The sequence below is a fragment of the Bacillus rossius genome, chromosome 11, assembly GCF_032445375.1.
Source record: "Bacillus rossius redtenbacheri isolate Brsri chromosome 11, Brsri_v3, whole genome shotgun sequence".
In the NCBI taxonomy this organism is placed as follows: Eukaryota; Metazoa; Arthropoda; class Insecta; order Phasmatodea; family Bacillidae; genus Bacillus; species Bacillus rossius.
In genome coordinates this window covers 51,962,467-51,980,076 of record NC_086338.1, presented here as the reverse complement: position 1 = coordinate 51,980,076, position 17,610 = coordinate 51,962,467, and the positions used below count along the sequence as shown (strand labels likewise).

The following is a 17,610-nucleotide window of genomic DNA, read 5'->3' as shown; positions in this document are numbered from 1 at the left end:
AATTAAAAATATTTTTTTTTACATAAATCATTATCAGAATAAACTACTTGGCTGTATACTGAAATTCCTTCGTCCGGCCTATGAATACATCAACAATAAATGCAGTAGTTTTGGAAGCAAAACAGAAAATCACACATTTTTTACTACTTCATGATTTTCTAGCAAAAAAAAAATTAAATCTACTGAGTCTTTTGAGGGCACACTAATTTATGTTATACATTTGAGACTATGACTAATAGAACACACATTATGCAATAGAGAATTTCTATTTCAAAATTAACTGCTTTCATGGAAATTTACATTTTATAACACCTAACTCTATTAGGATTTTTCAACATTTTGGTCAAAATTTTGATCATTGGCGGCTGCTTGGTTTTCAGGTGGTAAACTCTACGGCAACCATGGTGGAACTTCTGTAAATACAAAGCACAGAATATAAATCACATTACTGAAAATTCTAGTAAAAAATAAAATAGATTCATAAAACTATGGAAAGACTATAATTACATATCTTCCTCTGGAATTCCTAAGAGTTTTTCCAAAATTATAAAATCTTGTCTAACTTCTATGCAAATTCAGCTTTTCAGCATACGTATTCAAAAGTAATTTCTTATTTTGATACGAAAATCAACAATTTTGTAACAAAATGATAATGTTTACTATAATTGATGTTTTATGTAATATTTTTTTTTTTTGTATTTTCAATCAAAATATTGATAATTATAACATAACTTACCTGTTCTGGAACATTCAGCGATTTGTTGAAGAGCCAAAGCCACAATGTTCTTCTCCCGATTCATTTCAATAAGTAATACCACGAATCATTAGATTTAGTCTCACGAGAATATATTCCATGACTAAACACAGCACTTTGCAAACCGAACTGTCGTCACAATTGTAGCGACGCGACTGGTCGCACTGTGAGCAAACTGCTCATGCTGCGTGCATGCCTGTAAACGATATCTTATCTCAAGACCAAGTATTAGTTACATTCTGTCAGCCACCTAATGACTTAAAAAGGAAGGTTCAAAACTCAGCTAGAAAAAAGGACACCTCCCCACAGCAATAAAAACAATAACAGTAAAACATTATTTCTGAGGGTGAGCAAAATGCTCATAGCGCGACCATTGACGAGTTAATATTCCTCTTTATTTTAAACATTTGTACATTTTACCAAGAAGTACGTACTAAAATTGCACTTTTAAGTGGAGGGAAACGTTAATGGGGGTGGTTTTTAGGAATAGTATTTAGACAGTGACATTCCTCTTGTTTTGAAGGTCGAGTGTACAAAATTTCATCAAGCTCTGAATAAAACTTTAAAATTTGTATAAAGAAAATACAAACAAACTTAAACTCTTCTTTAAATTTATGTATATACAAACATTAACGTGTACCCAATTGATCAATTCAATTATACCTATAAGATGAATTTTTATTGGCAGTAAAAAAATTAATGGTTTATGCCTACCTAGTGTAAAATAACCAATCCAATGGACTGAGTTGTTTATTTAAAGTTGTTATTATAACACTTAAATAACAAGTAATAATATGATTTTCTTTAACTACAGTGTTGAAATGTAATAATTAATCAAATAAGAAAATGTTAAAATAATAATTCTGAAGTAGAACAAACCAGAGACGGGGGCTGTTGGGAAACATCAGTCTGTGGGAACGCAGTTTAATAAAGACGTGCTTGCTGTTTGGGTGGAGGTAAATAACACTGGAGACTAATACCAGACATGTCCAAGGTAAGTTTGTGTAAAAAAAACGTGGCGTTGTTGTCACGTCAGCTCGACAGATGGCTGACTGTATGCCCAGTATGAACAATGTATGTTTGGTACATATGGTACCAACGTTATGACAACAAAAATAACGTTCTTTTCTCTTGGAAAAATTATTAATTTTTTTTAAATTGTTGTACGGATTTATGGGAGATGTAGTCCTCTAGTTCTTAAATTTTTTAATTAGAAGTTAATGTTTGACACCAGGAAATATTATATATAATTTGACAATTTATCTGTAAAATATGTCTGTGGTCACGTCACTTGCTGCTAGATTATTTTTCACGCTCTTGTGTGTTTTGTTAGTGTTAGTCTTGCAGTGCATTTGGCTGGAAGGCCAGCGTGCCAGGGTGCTGTGACCAGGGGTGCAACAACAGAGGGGGGGGGGGGGGGCATTGGTATTTTGCCCCCCCCCCCCCCCCCCCCCCCCCCTTTTTGAAACCTTGAAGTGGAGGCAACAGGGGCAAAGAAAGTGCCGTGTAATCAATTTTTAGATAATAAAACTGCTTAAATAGCACGCCATTTTCCACCTTGAAATACAAATTTTCCTGGGGGAGGATCCCCGGACCCCCCCCCCTCCCCCCCGCTTCAATAGGGGGGATCGATGATTCTTTATGAAAAGGTATATTGCACACCCCCTTTTGGAAATCTAGTTGTTGCACTTCTGGCTGTGACGGTGCGTGTGTGTGTGGTGCGTAGGTTCACAACTGGACGGTGGAGCAAACCTCTGAGTGGCTAGCCACGAGCGTGGAGCTGCCCCAGTACATTCCAAACTTCGTCACGCACCAGGTGACGGGTGCCACCCTGCCCAGGTACCGTCGCCGCCACCCCTCCCGGTCCTTTTCGCGAGGGGAACCTCGTTCAGTGGTGTAACTTGGGACGGCCAATCTTTCAGTAGCACGGGCCAGTTAGTGTCTGTGTGGTCCTTTTTTGTAAAGTAAACATGTCTCCCCTGCTTTTGATTTGTAATGTATTGTATGAGGAATTTTGTAGTTATAGGTACTTTTTTAGGTGCATTATGAAAAAAAAAAAAAAAATTTTTACGACAGGATGAAAAAAGACTACATACAAATAACAATTATTATGTATGTCCTTTTAAATCTTATAATTTAGTAATTGATATTGAAGATTAGTCCGTATTATTAAAAAAATTTTTTTTATAATATTTGTGATAGAAATTGTGTTTATAAACTTTTAATTGGATATTCAAGTGTATTTGTATAAGTAAGGTTATGTTCTAACATGATTAATTTATTTACATTACCTATTATTACATTAATATTAATGAATAATTAAAATCAAACAATTAAAATAAACATTAAGCTTATTTATTTTGATTATTTTACTAAATTAAATAAGTAATGTTATACACATGTTTATATTAATATTAAATGCTGAGTATTTAATTTTTTAATTTGATTGAATTTATACTTAATCAACTGTATTTATAATATCACTCCATTCATTTCATTATTTTATTCCTATTAATTATTTGCAATCAATATTAAAGTTAGTTTTTTTACTGTGCCAAGTTATTATATATATTTTTTTCTGCCAAATATTAAATGGCTGTGCTCAAACAATTAATTCAAAGCCAAAAATGGCCTGAGTACCACGGGTAGGTTACCACAGGTGCAGTGTGTGCACGCACAGGCTGGAAAAAGGCAATGACGGCGTAAATAGGCAAACTAAAAAAAAAAATTTAAATTTTTTTTATCCTTAAACTCATTTAAATAGCTGGATTTTGGATTAGAGAGGTTTATATTTGCGGGAATTCACTGTGGTTAACTCAAAAAAACATTTTAAAATCAGTTTATTATCCAACAAATGTATATGTAAATATGGTTTGCAGTATAAAAAGGCTAAGGTTTGATTGTACATGAAGGGACTTACACTATTATAGTGGTCGCCTGACCATGTGTACCGATATGGCGCGCATGTATTTGTCGTGCCACTTATCGGACTTGCAACTCTGCCATGGCAATTGTTACCACGCCATGACCTGTCAGTTTACAGTAGTGAAAGTTGCTGTAAAATGAAGTTATTGTGTTCGTTAAATATCTTGTACCAGAAAAATTTTGGCATGAGTGTCCATATTTGTGCTATGGTTTGGTTAATGATTGATGATTTCTTTAATGAAGTGATGAGATTTGTAACTTGTTGATTGCAGGCTAGCAGTCACCAACATGTACTATTTGCACAATGTCCTGGGGATAAAGGACCCCATCCACAAGCAGAAGATAGCCCTCAAAGCGATGGATGTGGTACTGTTTGGACCGCCCAAAGGTGACTAGTTTTGCATGCTTTTGTCTTTCAGATACATGGTCATTGGTTGGGATGTGGTGGCCTAACCAATCACGTACCCACTGAGATGATCTGAATTTTTATTCCTAGAGGGGTTGGGAAAAAAAAATATAGCGGTAATGTCTGAAACTTTAAAAACCACTCGCTGACTTCTGGGATTCTGGGTTGAGGCCAGGTCTGTGAAGAAGTTCGTGAGCTCCTAGCTTCGACATTTCAGTATGTCTTGTTGCAACCACCTTTAGAATTGTCATTGACTGCAACGAGGCAACATCAACCGAAATCACAGACACAAACTTGACCCAAAAATCCAAGAAGTAGTTATGGACTCCAGCCAAGGAAGTCTGCGGTCTAGGTTGGAATCGTCGACCAGATTTGAAAGTAAAATTTGCTGTGTTTGGACCAGCGTGTGGCTACTCAAGTAGCCCGATATGTACCCAAGTAATTTTTAAATTTACACAATAGATGGCCCTACTATAGTGAAATAGTTCTTTTGTAAATTCTTAGTGTGTTAATACTTTTAATTAAATATTAATTGAAATGTTCATGATGGAATTAAATGCATGAATTAGATAATAAATAGTAGCAAAAATCATGAATTATTATTTAATATTATTGTTTGTGGTTATGTTACCACCTGATCGCTTCTATAATAACTGAAGAAAATGAATTTATCAGATGTTTATAATATAGTCCATAATGTATACATGGCCTTTTTTAAAATAAAAAATATAAAAATTCAGCGTTCTGACCAAGGATCCTGACACAAGCAAGTCATTATTAATACTCTAATATGCGAGACTGATAGATATCTGGTGCTTCCGTTTGAGGCTAAAAATAACTCGTTGACAATCTTATTTCTCCAATATATTCCATCATGCATTTTCTATCGTGTTACTTCATTTTTAATGGCAGAGTAGTCTGTGATTGTATGCGAGTACAAGGAAAACAACGTTGATTTTCCAGTCTTTTCAGATGTATGGTCATCGGTCGGGAGTATGGTGACCTTAACCAATCACGTACCCGCTGAGGTGATCTGGATTTTTATTCCTGTAGGTAGGGACCGGAAGAATTCGCGGGTTTCAATGAACTATAGGACGAACTTTAATAGTTCTACGTACACTCGGTCAAATGTCACCCCTCCCATTGGCCGCCGTCTTGCGGAGGTGTCCCAACGTAGCGGCCTGTGATTCGACACGTCTTCGGTCGGGTGTTTCTCACTGGCCCGGAGTCGTCCAGGTGAGTTGCGAGCCAATAGCAGAGGCAGCACTGAAGGTATAACTATCTGAATTTTAGGCTGTCGTGAAAAGTGAATCCGCAAATTTTTCCGGTCTCCACCTGTAGGGGTTTGGGGGAAAAAATGATTGTGGTGCTGGATGTTGCGGTGAGGCGGTGTGTGTGTTCTCCCCGCGTGGCAGAGTACAACCACCACGTGAAGGACGTGGTGCTGGTGACGCTCCTTCTGGGGGCGCTGATGGGCTGCTGGTACGCGTACCGCCAGAACAAGAGCTCGCGTCGCCACCTGCACCGCATGATCAAGGACATGGAGAGCCTGCAGAAGGCGGAGCTGGCCCTCGACCATCTGCAGGTGGGGCACGCGAGGTCCCCCGGACAAAGTAGCGAGTACCTGTTGTACCTGTGATAATGTTAGGCTTGGCTTCCGGGGTTGTAGCCGCGTCCTCGGTAGAATACCTCCGGATAACTTGCTCCCCGATGACGGCGACTTGCAATGTCGGCCGAAACGTCGGTGAATCATATTCTCCGCCGAGGGCATGGCTGCAACCCGGAAGCCAAGCTAAACCAAGTTGTGCCTATTTTAATTTCGAGTCGTACGTCGTAACTTTGATGGAAAAATGAAAATTTTTTTTTCTAGTGAAGAATTGATTGGGTTTGTTGTTTCTCTGTTGCATTACAAGTGAAAAATGTTTTAGCATAGCTGCCAGCTCTCACGATGGTGGTGTGAGGCTCACTATTTTTTATGGGTACATGTCACGCCCTCGTGATTGAACATCCCTTCCTCATATTTTTCGGTGTGTGTGTGTGTGTGTGTTTTTTTTTTTGTTTTTTTTGTGATTCTGTTCTGGACATGCTTATTTTTATTACTAATGATTTTATTTGTAAGTGAATCATGAGTCAGTCAAAATGAGACTATTTTGGTGTAACAAGTACCTACTAAGAATATTTGAGTTTCTTATTTGTTGAATAATAAAGTTTTTTTTTAAAAGAAACAAATACAATGTATGAAAATAATGACACTTATGAAATTATTCTAAAAAAACGAAAACCATAAAATGTTGCCCCTAGTTGTAGTATAATATCTTTGCTGTCTTGCCGGATAGACAGATGAGACGGGTAAAATGTTGGCTGGGACGGAGAAAAAAATCTTTCTGTTCATCCAAACACTACCAACCTTAACAGGATCACCCGCTGGGCTAATCTGAAGATTGCCTGAAAATTTCATCAAAATCGGTCCAGCCGATTTGAAGTGGATAGGGAACATACGTACACACATCGATTTTTATATATGTGTATAGATTTCATATAAGGTTCATAGGCCTATAAGGATATCTTGCTTAGCCGCATTCAATATAAATATTTTTTTAGTGCATACGTGTGTGTGTAATGTTGGAAAAGTTAAAGCACAAGCCGTGTAGATAGTGATGTTAAAGCCAATCGTAGGTTTAAATTATTCATTTTTTCCAGTTTTGGTTTGTGTTTTGCTATCAAGCGAGGTGTTATTTATTATTGTGGGTTTTACCATGATCATTGGGGGATAAATTGGGGGATAAGGGGCTGAAGGGAAAGAGAGTGCGGTACGCGGCAACGCGGGTGTGGCTGGCTGCAGAAAGAGCTGGAGCGGGCCCGCCTAGAGCAGGAGAGCGTGGCGTCCCAGAAGGAGAACCTGGAACGCAAGCTCATGGAGCAGGGCAACCAGCAGATCTCGGAGCTGCGCACTTCATGCTCCGACCTCGAGGTCACCCAGCTCAAGGACGAGATCGAGGTGAGGCATTCAATGGTCGGCATCTGCAGGCGAACCAACCACCGACAACCTTAACTTTTTTATTTATTTATTTATTTATTTATTTAATATTTGTTGCATGCCTACCTACAGCTTATGGCCTTGGGTGGTAGGCACGATGCAAACAACACAGATACATACATACAGACGGAACAGAACAATACAAAATACAAGACGACAAAACAAAACAAAACGATACACACAACATGCAACATTTGACAATTAGTAAATAATTTCTTTGCAAATTTTTATAATGTAACTAACTTGAAACAATACGATTAACCACAAGAAAGGAAAGAAAAAAAAAATTAAGTTAGGAATAGTTGTAATTTTTTTAAATTTTATTTTGCTGTCTGATTTAGGAAATAACCTTGCATATTTATTATATTAATCACGTGAAATTGATACGATACGAAACCATTTAGATGTCCCAAACAAAATGTGAACTAGAACGTCATTGTATGTTTTCATTTGGTCCTAATAATGGTACAATTTGAAGTATTGTAGTAAAAGTGTGCCTTCTTTTTTTAAAAAAATATAAAACAGTAGTTTTGTAATTTCGAATTTTGGTTGTGCTAATATCACAGATTTTCAGGTGGTTCCCAATTTTTTTTTCTTTCTGTTTAGTAACCTGTGTAAACAATCGGTTTCCTCATTTGTCGTCTGTACATTGATAATTTCTAAATCACGTAATACGAGTATCATAAAACATGCTCAGTCCCTCCCACTTATTTATTTTCCGTGTTTTATCGCATAATCTTTGCACCGTTATTTTAGGGCGTCAAAATTTGGAGAAAAAAAATATTTTCGCATAAACGTTGCATGATGTTTTTGGTCCCGCTGTTAGATTCCGAGCGCTTTGTGTTGGTACTTTTCCCAAATAAAAAGATGTATTTGAAATTTGAAATTTAAATATTCTTTTGGATATTACTGCTTACCTATTTAATCAACAGAAATATGAAGTTGTCCGATGTGTGAATTTTCTTTTAAAGACTTTTCAAACGTTATAACTAGGGACCAGAAAAATTCGCTGCGTCGATGGCCTTCAGGATAGACAGCACATTCCCCTGTACGCTCGGGCAAACAACGCAAGTTCATTGGCTGCCGACTTGTGAGTCGTCTCAGCTGGTTTGTCCGTGATTCGATCCTTTTTCGGTTGAGGGTTTATAACTGGTTGAGATTCGTCCAGATGAACATTAAGCCAATAGCAAAATCATCTAAAATGTATATGTATTTGAATTCTAGACTATCGCCGAATGAATCCGTGAATTTTTCCGGTCTCTAGTTATAACCTTTATCTCTGTTGGTGCTGGTCGCCGCTGGGTGCCGGAGACGCGGACGCGTGTGTGTGTGTATGAGGGTTGGGGACGTGGTGGCGGCGTGTGACGGGCCGTGTGTGTGCGTGTGTGTGCGTGTGTGTGTGTGAGGGTTGGGGACGTGGTGGCGGCGTGTGACGGGCCGTGTGTGTGCGTGCGTGTGTGTGTGTGTGTGAGGGTTGGGGACGTGGTGGCGGTGCGGTGACGGGCCGTGTGTGTGTGTGTGTGTGTGAGGGTTGGGGACGTGGTGGCGGCGGCGGCGCGGTGACGGGCCGTGTGTGTCCCCTCGCAGCTGCTGCGCAAGGAGCTGCAGCGGGCGGAGGGGGAGCTGGAGGACCGCTGCTGGTCGCCGCCGCTCGGCCTGCAGCACTGGCTGCAGCTCACCCACGAGCTGGAGAACAAGGCCTACGTCAAGAAGAAGGTCGTCGCCGAGAAGCAGCTTCAGCTCGCCAGGGAGGCTGTAAGTTGCGTAAGCCGACTCTCAAAGTAGGCGACGTCCCCGAATTTTTTCCGTCGTTTTTCGCTCTCTGGGCTTATTTAACGTCGTCCCACTTTCCGCCGGCTGGGTTGTAAACTCGGAAAAAAAAATCTGTTGAGCGGCAGGAATAAAAACTTTTTTTGGCATACCGCGCTGGTATGCAACTTTAAAATTGAGACTTGAATCGGGGTTGCGGTGGTTTTCATTTAAAGGTCTGCTGAATTTCTTTCTTGAAAAAAAAAACTCTTGGTTGGAAAGTTCTGAACATGTTTATTCGCGCTTCTGCCTACTTTCCTTTTCCTGCAAGACGCGCCTCGCGACGCTAGGTTAGCCTTTTCAGGAACAGGAATTTCAGGTCGATTTCGCATTTTCCTACAGTACCAGCGACCCTAATATTGCTTTCAACTAAGAACGTTCAAAAATCGAAAAAGAAAAAAAAACTTTCTGTTGATCCGATCGCTACCAAACTTAACAGGATCACCTGCCTGGGCCAATCTGAAGATTGCCTGGAAATTTCATCAAAATCGGTCCAGCCGATTTGGAGTCGATAGGGAACATGCGTACACACGCCGATTTTTATATGTGTATAGATTTCATATAAGGTTCATAGGCCTATAAGGATATCTTGCTTAGCCACATTCAGTATAAAAATTTTTAGTACATACGTGTGTGTAGGGTTGGAAAAGTTAAGCGCAAACAGTGTAGATAGTGATGTTAATGCCAATCATAGGTTTAAATGATTCATTTTAGTTTGGTTTGTGTTTTGCTATCAAGCGAGGTGTTATTGATTATTGTGGGTTTTACCATAAACATGCATGAAATATTTTTTTTACAGTGTGAGAAGCTGAGGAAGAAGAGATCTAGTCTAGTCGGTGCCTTTGTGTCAACTCACGGAAAGTCGATAGATGACGTGGATCGAAGCATCATGGAAGCGAGGTAATGTTCTGCTTCATGTTGTTTTTCATTCGAAACGGCTCAGTCGTGCGATGCCACTGTTAGGTCCTGGTGTACCGTCGGCTCATGCGAGGTGCAGCAAGGTGCATTAACTCCAGCTAGCTCGTGGGACTAGTGTGGCTGGAAGTAGTGTATTGAATATGTACTGGAAACTATAAAAAAGATCAGCTTGAGAGAACCTCTTCATAGCACCTTTCTACATGTGAATTCCTGACAGATCATAAATTTATCTGTCTGTGAGGCTTAAGATTAAACGAACGAGATCACCATGCTAACCATATAACTTTCACGCAGTTTAACAGCTTTGAGAGCCATGTTGTCATGCAATTATTGTAGTTTCAAGAACATCCCCTCCTTTGTGAAACCTGGTGGCCAAGGTCAACTGCTAAAATCGACTCTTAAGTAATGTGATTGGTGCTGTATTATAGAATGTGCCGAACCAAAGAATGCCTTGTAGGCCTTTACCGTACAGGGTTCGTATGCCTTCTTAATATTCATAGTATTCTTATCTCACCTTTAAACTAAAATTAAGTATTTTTACTGCCTTACTTTGAATCTATAAAGTAAATGTAATTAATGATCAAATTAAATGTAGGGCTGCAAATTTAAGATATTTCGAGAGATAATTTGGGACAATAGGGGCTTATCTGTAAGAATTTAACTAACCAACAAAAATATTTTTTGTGCATGGACTATTCAACAGTGTTGTTTGTCTTGAGGGATTTTGTGATATTGGTGAAGAAGGCGGTGAAGTAAAAGGGAGTCATTAAAAACTTCTTGATTTTTGATTGCAGAAGCGGGTACCAACCATGGGGTAGCAAGTTGTGAATTTTTGGCAATGGAAAGTGTGTTGCATCAGTGTTTTGTGTTCCAGAACGATGCTGAATGAGGTGACACAGGAACTGCAGGAGCGGGTGTACCGGTGGAAGCAGATAGAGATGCTGTGTGGGTTCAACATCGTCAACAACAACGGCCTGGCGTACCTCGAGAACATACTGTACCGCGGCCTGTCCAACGGACGCGGCAGCATTATTAGCGGCCTCAAAGGTGACACTAACGCTTGGCTTACATGTGCAGTTGTACCTCTTTAAGGCTCAGTCTCCCATGCCATGTTGCGTTTTCTTATCGTTATCATCATCATCTGATGGCTTTTCCTGTAAACAGCGTATTTTGCAGTTTATGATAAGTCTCATATTTTCACAACAGATGTTTGCTTGTGCATCTTAAAGCAGTAAAATGTCACGCAGTATTTGTAATTATCGTCACTTGTGTGATGTTTCACAGCTCAATAATTTTGTTTACTAAATATTAGTGATAAAATTTGTGACTCCACAATAAATGCTAGAGAGCTGTCAGAATAAATTTACAGGAAAATACCTTAATTAGAAATGGAAAAATAAAAATAAAACTATTACCAACTGTGCGTGGGACACTGAGCCATGAATACAAAAAAAAAGGTAGTGTAAAATGGACAGAAAAAAAATTTTTTTTCGGTGGCTAGTTCAGTGGAAAGTCATATTTGAACTCTTGCTGTGAACTTTTTTTTGAGGCAGTCCAATGTGGCTTAAGTGACCAAGTGTAGAGGTTGAGCATGCAGTTTTTCAAATAAATTGTTCTCGCAGCTGACTCAGAAGTGTTTGGAGTTGAAGCAAAAAAAATTACAAAACAGTTGTATAACAGGGAACACTGGAGATTTTCCAATAAAATAAAAACGTTTAAAGGTATACATAATTTAGTATACACAATTAAGGTCTAACAAGTTTCTCTACAGTGCACTTTTTTAGATTCTTTTGCCGAGATAGTTGTGAAAATGTAACATATGTAAAATCAGAGCCTATTTTTGTAGAAATTCTTGTGAAAGATATTAAAAGGGAAATCACATTTAACGTCAACGCATCATAAATTGCATTACTTTTAGAGTGTATCGTTACTGAATTTTTTAGGTCTCATCATACACCCACTCGTAGCTTATAACATCAGTTTCCCTATTTGATCCATGCTGTGTAAGCGCGGGAAGCCTACAACTCACGTAGTTTCGGTTCCCTGCAAGAATTTCCGAAGATTTCCGAAGTTTTGCGTTTTGGTATTAACGCCACTTCAGCCGCTAAATCAGAAGTTTCCGATGAAAACAAGCATGTTGTGACTGACCTAACCTAACCCTTTGATTTTTTTTAATTTCAATTTCTGAGTTAAATCCGAAGTTGCATGAACGTGGTGGGGAATGGAAACTACGCGAGTTGTAGGCTACCGGTGCGAGCGCGAGTTAGTGGCGTCTGCGTTGACGCGCGCGGGTTTGTTCGCAGGCCGGGTCAGCAACAGCCAGGACGACCTTGACGACGACTCCAGCTCCCTGTACTCTCCCGGGGCAGGTAAGTCCACGCTTAAGGTGGAGGAGGACTCGATTGACTCCTGGAGCTTTTACTAGCGCCCGCCCGCCGGTCGCTGCGTAGAGGATCGTCTCTCCTGCACGAGCCGTCGCCTCTCTCTAACCCCGCCCGTCCGTCCGTCTTGTTAGCTCACCCTGCTTCGCGTCTGCAACTGTAACATTTCAAAATCACTGAATAAATAAATAAATAAATGCTTGGTGGTTTGGCAACACGTTGTATAACATGTAAAGCAAGAAGAAGCATGGACAGTTGTGATAAAAATGCATGTTTACTCGATGTATCATTGTCAGAGAGTGTCATTTGTGAGCGTTAAAATTTTTTAATTTTTTTATTTCTTCCTAAATCCTTCTCCTGTTCTGTTCCTGGTAATCTGTTATTTAGTCTTGATAAGTACTTGATCACAGTTTCTAGTACGTAATTCCTTCACAATTGTTTTGACTACTCTTAATGTTGCATGTTTACTTTGTGGTGAGAGTTCTGTTTTGCTTCTGTCTCTGTAATTTCACATTTGGTGGTAGTTTGTGCAATGGAAGCACCCCTTCACAAACCTTTTACCCACAGACAAGTTTATTTTGCAGTGCTTATAAAATTTTAGACATTTGAAGACAGTGCATGACTATGAAAAGTTTGTTTTTTATTTACTGATATGATATAGCAAAGTAAGTGTGAACTTTGTGAAGACGTGAAGTGGGGCCTGGGTAAGTAACATTGTGGCAAATATTTACTGACCAACAGAGACATGGGCGTACCGGTATAACGCCTGTATGTAGGGCATTATCTGGTGGTCATTTATTAGAATTTGTTGTACTTGGAACTGCCTGCAGGCACCGTTTCATTTACATTGTACCAGTACATTGCAGGAGATTGGGATGTCCATTCTGTAGAAATATTAGGTTGCCTACGTGAAGAATGTAAGTTCTTGGCTGTCTTCATTGGCAAGTGTAAGCTGGTATGATTATTCCGGAGGGACCACAAAGTGTTGGAAATTAGTTAATCAAATATCCTTGTGTACCATTCGCGTGAATAAGACCTTTTGTATACATTCTGAGTTGCTGTATGTGTGAAGTTTCAATTTTTAACATCAGAAATACATAGTAATTTTTGTATATTGTATTGGAACACCTCGTTTTTGTATGAACACTTTTATTTCCATTTAAATTACATTCAAGGCGTATTACGTCGCTATGTGGCAGGTTTTGTCGTATTGTCTTTCGAGTCTGACTGGACGTGCAATTCATAATACAAACTTTAAAAGTAGGTGATGTCCAAATTTTCATTGTTTTCACTTTCCGGGCTTATTTAACGTCCCATTTTCACCAGCAGGGTTGTAAACTCAGAAAAAATCTGTGAGCAGTAGGAATAAAACCTTTTTGGCATACTGCACTGGTATGCAACTTAAAAATTGAGACTTGAATGGAGGTTGCAGTGGTTTTCATTTAAAGGTCTGCTGAATTTCTTTCTTAAAAAAAACTCTTGTTGGAAAGTTCTGAACCTGTTTATTCATATTCTACACACATTACTTCTATCTACATACATATATGATTTAACAGTTCGAACTTACTGTTGTGTGGAGATTTTCTGAATTAAATACCTACATTTGCTATATCACATTGCCAAAAATATTGCTCGCATTTGTTCAACTTCACATATACTTGCCTACACAATATGCCTGTTGATGAACATCGAGTCATATGTAGAGGGATGCAACTATTGCAGTCATATAAGAATGCCTGAAACAGTTGCATTAATAGTGACTTTTCATGAACTACCAATTCAGTGTTGCGTTAAACCAAAATTTTGGTAGCGCAAGCAAGACATTGAGAGACTACTGAAAAATATAAGTCTTTAGAAGACCTTTTAGAACATACTATTTTAGTATTTTTAGTAAAGAAAAATATTTATGATGCTGTAAATTTGTGTTGATAAATTTTAAAAATGTTAATTGTTATAGAAAAATGTTATTTCCTCTCAAATGTTTAATTGTGCATAATTTTTCATTTGTCATTTTGATTCTCGGGTAATATACGTTGCAAACCGTCAAATACTAACCAGCTGTGTCACAAGGAGATTTTAGGCAAGACAGTTTGTAGTTGAAATTTTTGTGTCTAGTCTTGAGTCTAGATTTTTATTTTGTTTTATATTTGTTGATATTTTCACTGGACTATATTTTTTTCTGTTTACAAATAATATATTAATGCGTTTGGTTTGACACAGTAATTTTTTTTGCATTTTTATAATAGTGGTGTACATATTCAAATACATTCACTTGTATCGACTTACAAACCTGAATTATTAAATCTTTATCTGGAAAATATGGACAACTGACAACCTTGCAATTCTATCATCTACTGTATTTGATTTTTCTAATTTAATAAACCATAATTTTAAACATTCTTTTAGATTTAGCAATACTTTAATACAAATAATTGTTATAACCAAATAAGACTACAGTTTCTTATTTTAATATTGGTTAATCAAATTTTTTAAATATTGGTACACCCCTGTGTTATAAGAGGATGGATGAGTTTTATAAATATATATATATATTTTTTTTTTGTAAAATGTATGTCAAATAAAATTATTTTTATATGTACTTGTACATATTTTAGTTGAAAGCTGTAGTAATTCATGTATGGAACATTTTAATTTGCTTTTTGTAATCCTTCCTCTGTTATCCCTTCCAGTCTTATGCATGTAATATGTAATTAACGCACAGCTTGCATCGGTGAAAATCAAGTACTGTCGTGGCAATAGTAGAAGAAGTCCGAGAACATCTGGCCCTAGGGTATAGAGCACTTACTTATTGTTTATTTTAATGTTTATGTAAATCCTTGTTGTACTAGTAGACTTTTATTTTGACACTATTTTCAAAAAATATAAAAAAAACCATGTGGCACATTAAATCACATTATTTGTTTACTTACAACTTTTTCAACAGTTTGTGGGTCTGTCTGTGAGGAGAATTAAGTGGGTTATAGAAAAAAAAACCTTCCAGGTGTAAACGCAAAGCTATTGGCTAGTGTATGACAATCATAATTTAAAAGAAATTTTTTTTAAGTGGTTTATCTTTGTTGCCTACATACTGTAGTTGTAAAGAGCATTGTGATCCACTTGATTGGATCCTGGCAAATGGCTGGCGTTCTCCCGTCTTGCCTCTTGCATTGCTCAGAGGTTGCCGGCTGATCTCGGTGTCTCGCCTATGGATTTAGGAATCATCAGGAGACGTCATGCAGTGATGGAGTTGGTCACTTTTTTATTTTCCTTGCAGTCTCCATACTGTCACGCCCTTAACATGGTGGCAGTTGTACGAGACCACGTCTGATATGGTTATTATAGGCCTGGTTACACTGTCAAAAATTCACATCCAACACCTTCCAATGAATTTTTGTCAGTGTAATGGTTATGACGTCACTGAAAATTCACTAGTGCAGCCGTGTTTGTTTGACAAATTGGATGGCTTGAGTTTGCATATAGGAAAAGCCCTGAAATATGATGGCAGTTGGATGCAATCAGCCAATCACAATCGTGCCTATCGAAAATGGAAATGACATCCATTTTTGTCACAACGAAACTTTAAAATGGCAAACGCGTGGGTGATTAAAGAGATTTTAAAGGTTGTATAACAAAAGTAATGTTTATATTAATATTGTATGCATAATAATTTAAGTTTAAAAAGGAAATTATGTTTGTGTAACAAAAAAAAGACCACAGAAAATTTACAAATGTAAAATAGCATAAGTTGAAAATTGCTTCTAGAAATTTTATGCATTATTTAATTTGAACGTGAGATTAAAATTAAACAGTTTGGGATAGCTCAGACCAGAAATAAACTTTGATTGTGTGACATGATTTAAAACATAGTATTTGAGGCTATCTGTTAAAATTTATTTGATGGAGAAAATTGGATGTCATTTACAGTACAATATTACCCCTCTAAATCTGTTGTCAAATATAGTTGAGAACAAATATGACAGTGAACAGGGCCTTTATTTATTAAGAAATAGAATCCCTGTCATTAAGCAGTCACTTCCATAAAGTTAATTCATTTAAAACTGTCTACACAATGGTAATGCCACACTCAAGCCAATTGTGGTGCAGGCCATGAGATAAAAATGACTGCTTAGCCCAGTTACCATAGAAGCATGCAGATGTGGCCACCCATTGGTCTCGCCTCTCAAGTGGAGACAGAAGAGCATCTAGCCAGAGCTGACGAGGACCGACTGAAAATAAATGGAAGGCTTTTAAGTTCTTGTGGGTTCAAAACTCCGAACTGTGTGATTTATTGAAGACTTTTATTGTATTGGCACATTGAAGGGGGTTGCCAAACAGTGAGATAAAATGGTCAAGAAGTTCAAAGAAATTCACATGTGTTCTATATTAATTTTTCGATTTATTGTGGCTTGTACACATCATACACAACACAACTACTACTGTTCATCTTGACTTGACAGTTGTACCAACAGAGGCTATGCACATTAACCATTCTAGCAATTATCCCTACTACCATAAATAACATGTATAAATCCCGGATAGTTAATTAAAATATTTACAACTACAGTTTTTTTAGTACAGCAGCATTTAAAAAAATATAAATTTACTTAGTGAATGCCAAATGTTTGCAGCAACTATATTGTAAGGTTCAAACTATTTTTAGGTTAGCAAAAATGGCTAAAATATATGTTAGCAGAGAAATATTTAGACATGAAATGCCATACAGATTCTGGAAAGAATTCAAGGAACTTGCATTACACCGTTATCTACATTTCTCTACCATATAAAGTTATGATTACTGCTCAAATCTTGTAGTTCCTCCATGCAACACAAGAAGACTACCTGCTAGTCCACAGCCGGAAAGCCTAAGATGTACATCAAGTTCTGTCCCTGTCCAAAAACGCAATAAATTTCACCTTCGGTCAACCATGGGTTTATTTATATATATATATTATTCTCTGTTTATTTTAGTGTAGCTATACTAACCTAACTAACCGTCCATAGTGTTTCCAAGTGTTTTAATGTAGCTAACCTAACCGACCACTTTTAATATTTGAATTAATTTTTCCTGCGCAAAAATAAAACAAATCCCGAGGTTGGCCGAAGGTGAATATTTGGGCGTGTTCGGGCAGGGACAGAACTTGATGGACATCTTAGGTTTCTTGTCCACAGCCTTGCAGTTAGAGTTGATACCGTGCTAGAAGCACAGCGAGCATCGCCCTTAACATCCCGCCTCAATAACACAAGCATTTGCACAGGCGGATGCCTTAACTTGTTGAACTCCTACGCCAGCCCAGGTTTTCAGGCTTAATTTCCTGTCGCAAACCTTTGAAAAGTCTGTCTGTCTGTCTGTCTGTCTAGTCCCTTGAATCACGTTGCGTAG

The 17,610-nt window shown here is 38.0% G+C and overlaps 1 protein-coding gene across 1 annotated transcript in view; it reads left to right on the top strand.

The window, feature by feature from the left end:
- The window catches only part of LOC134536970 (stromal interaction molecule homolog), a 52,021-nt gene that overhangs the window by 19,425 nt on the left and 14,986 nt on the right, over positions 1–17,610 (top strand). The window contains exons 4-11 of the mRNA XM_063377085.1: positions 2,481–2,593; positions 3,952–4,067; positions 5,501–5,670; positions 6,928–7,083; positions 8,710–8,877; positions 9,731–9,831; positions 10,724–10,896; positions 12,153–12,218. Of these exons, the coding sequence (XP_063233155.1) occupies positions 2,481–2,593; positions 3,952–4,067; positions 5,501–5,670; positions 6,928–7,083; positions 8,710–8,877; positions 9,731–9,831; positions 10,724–10,896; positions 12,153–12,218 (1,063 nt within the window). The remainder of the gene's footprint in view (positions 1–2,480; positions 2,594–3,951; positions 4,068–5,500; positions 5,671–6,927; positions 7,084–8,709; positions 8,878–9,730; positions 9,832–10,723; positions 10,897–12,152; positions 12,219–17,610) is intronic.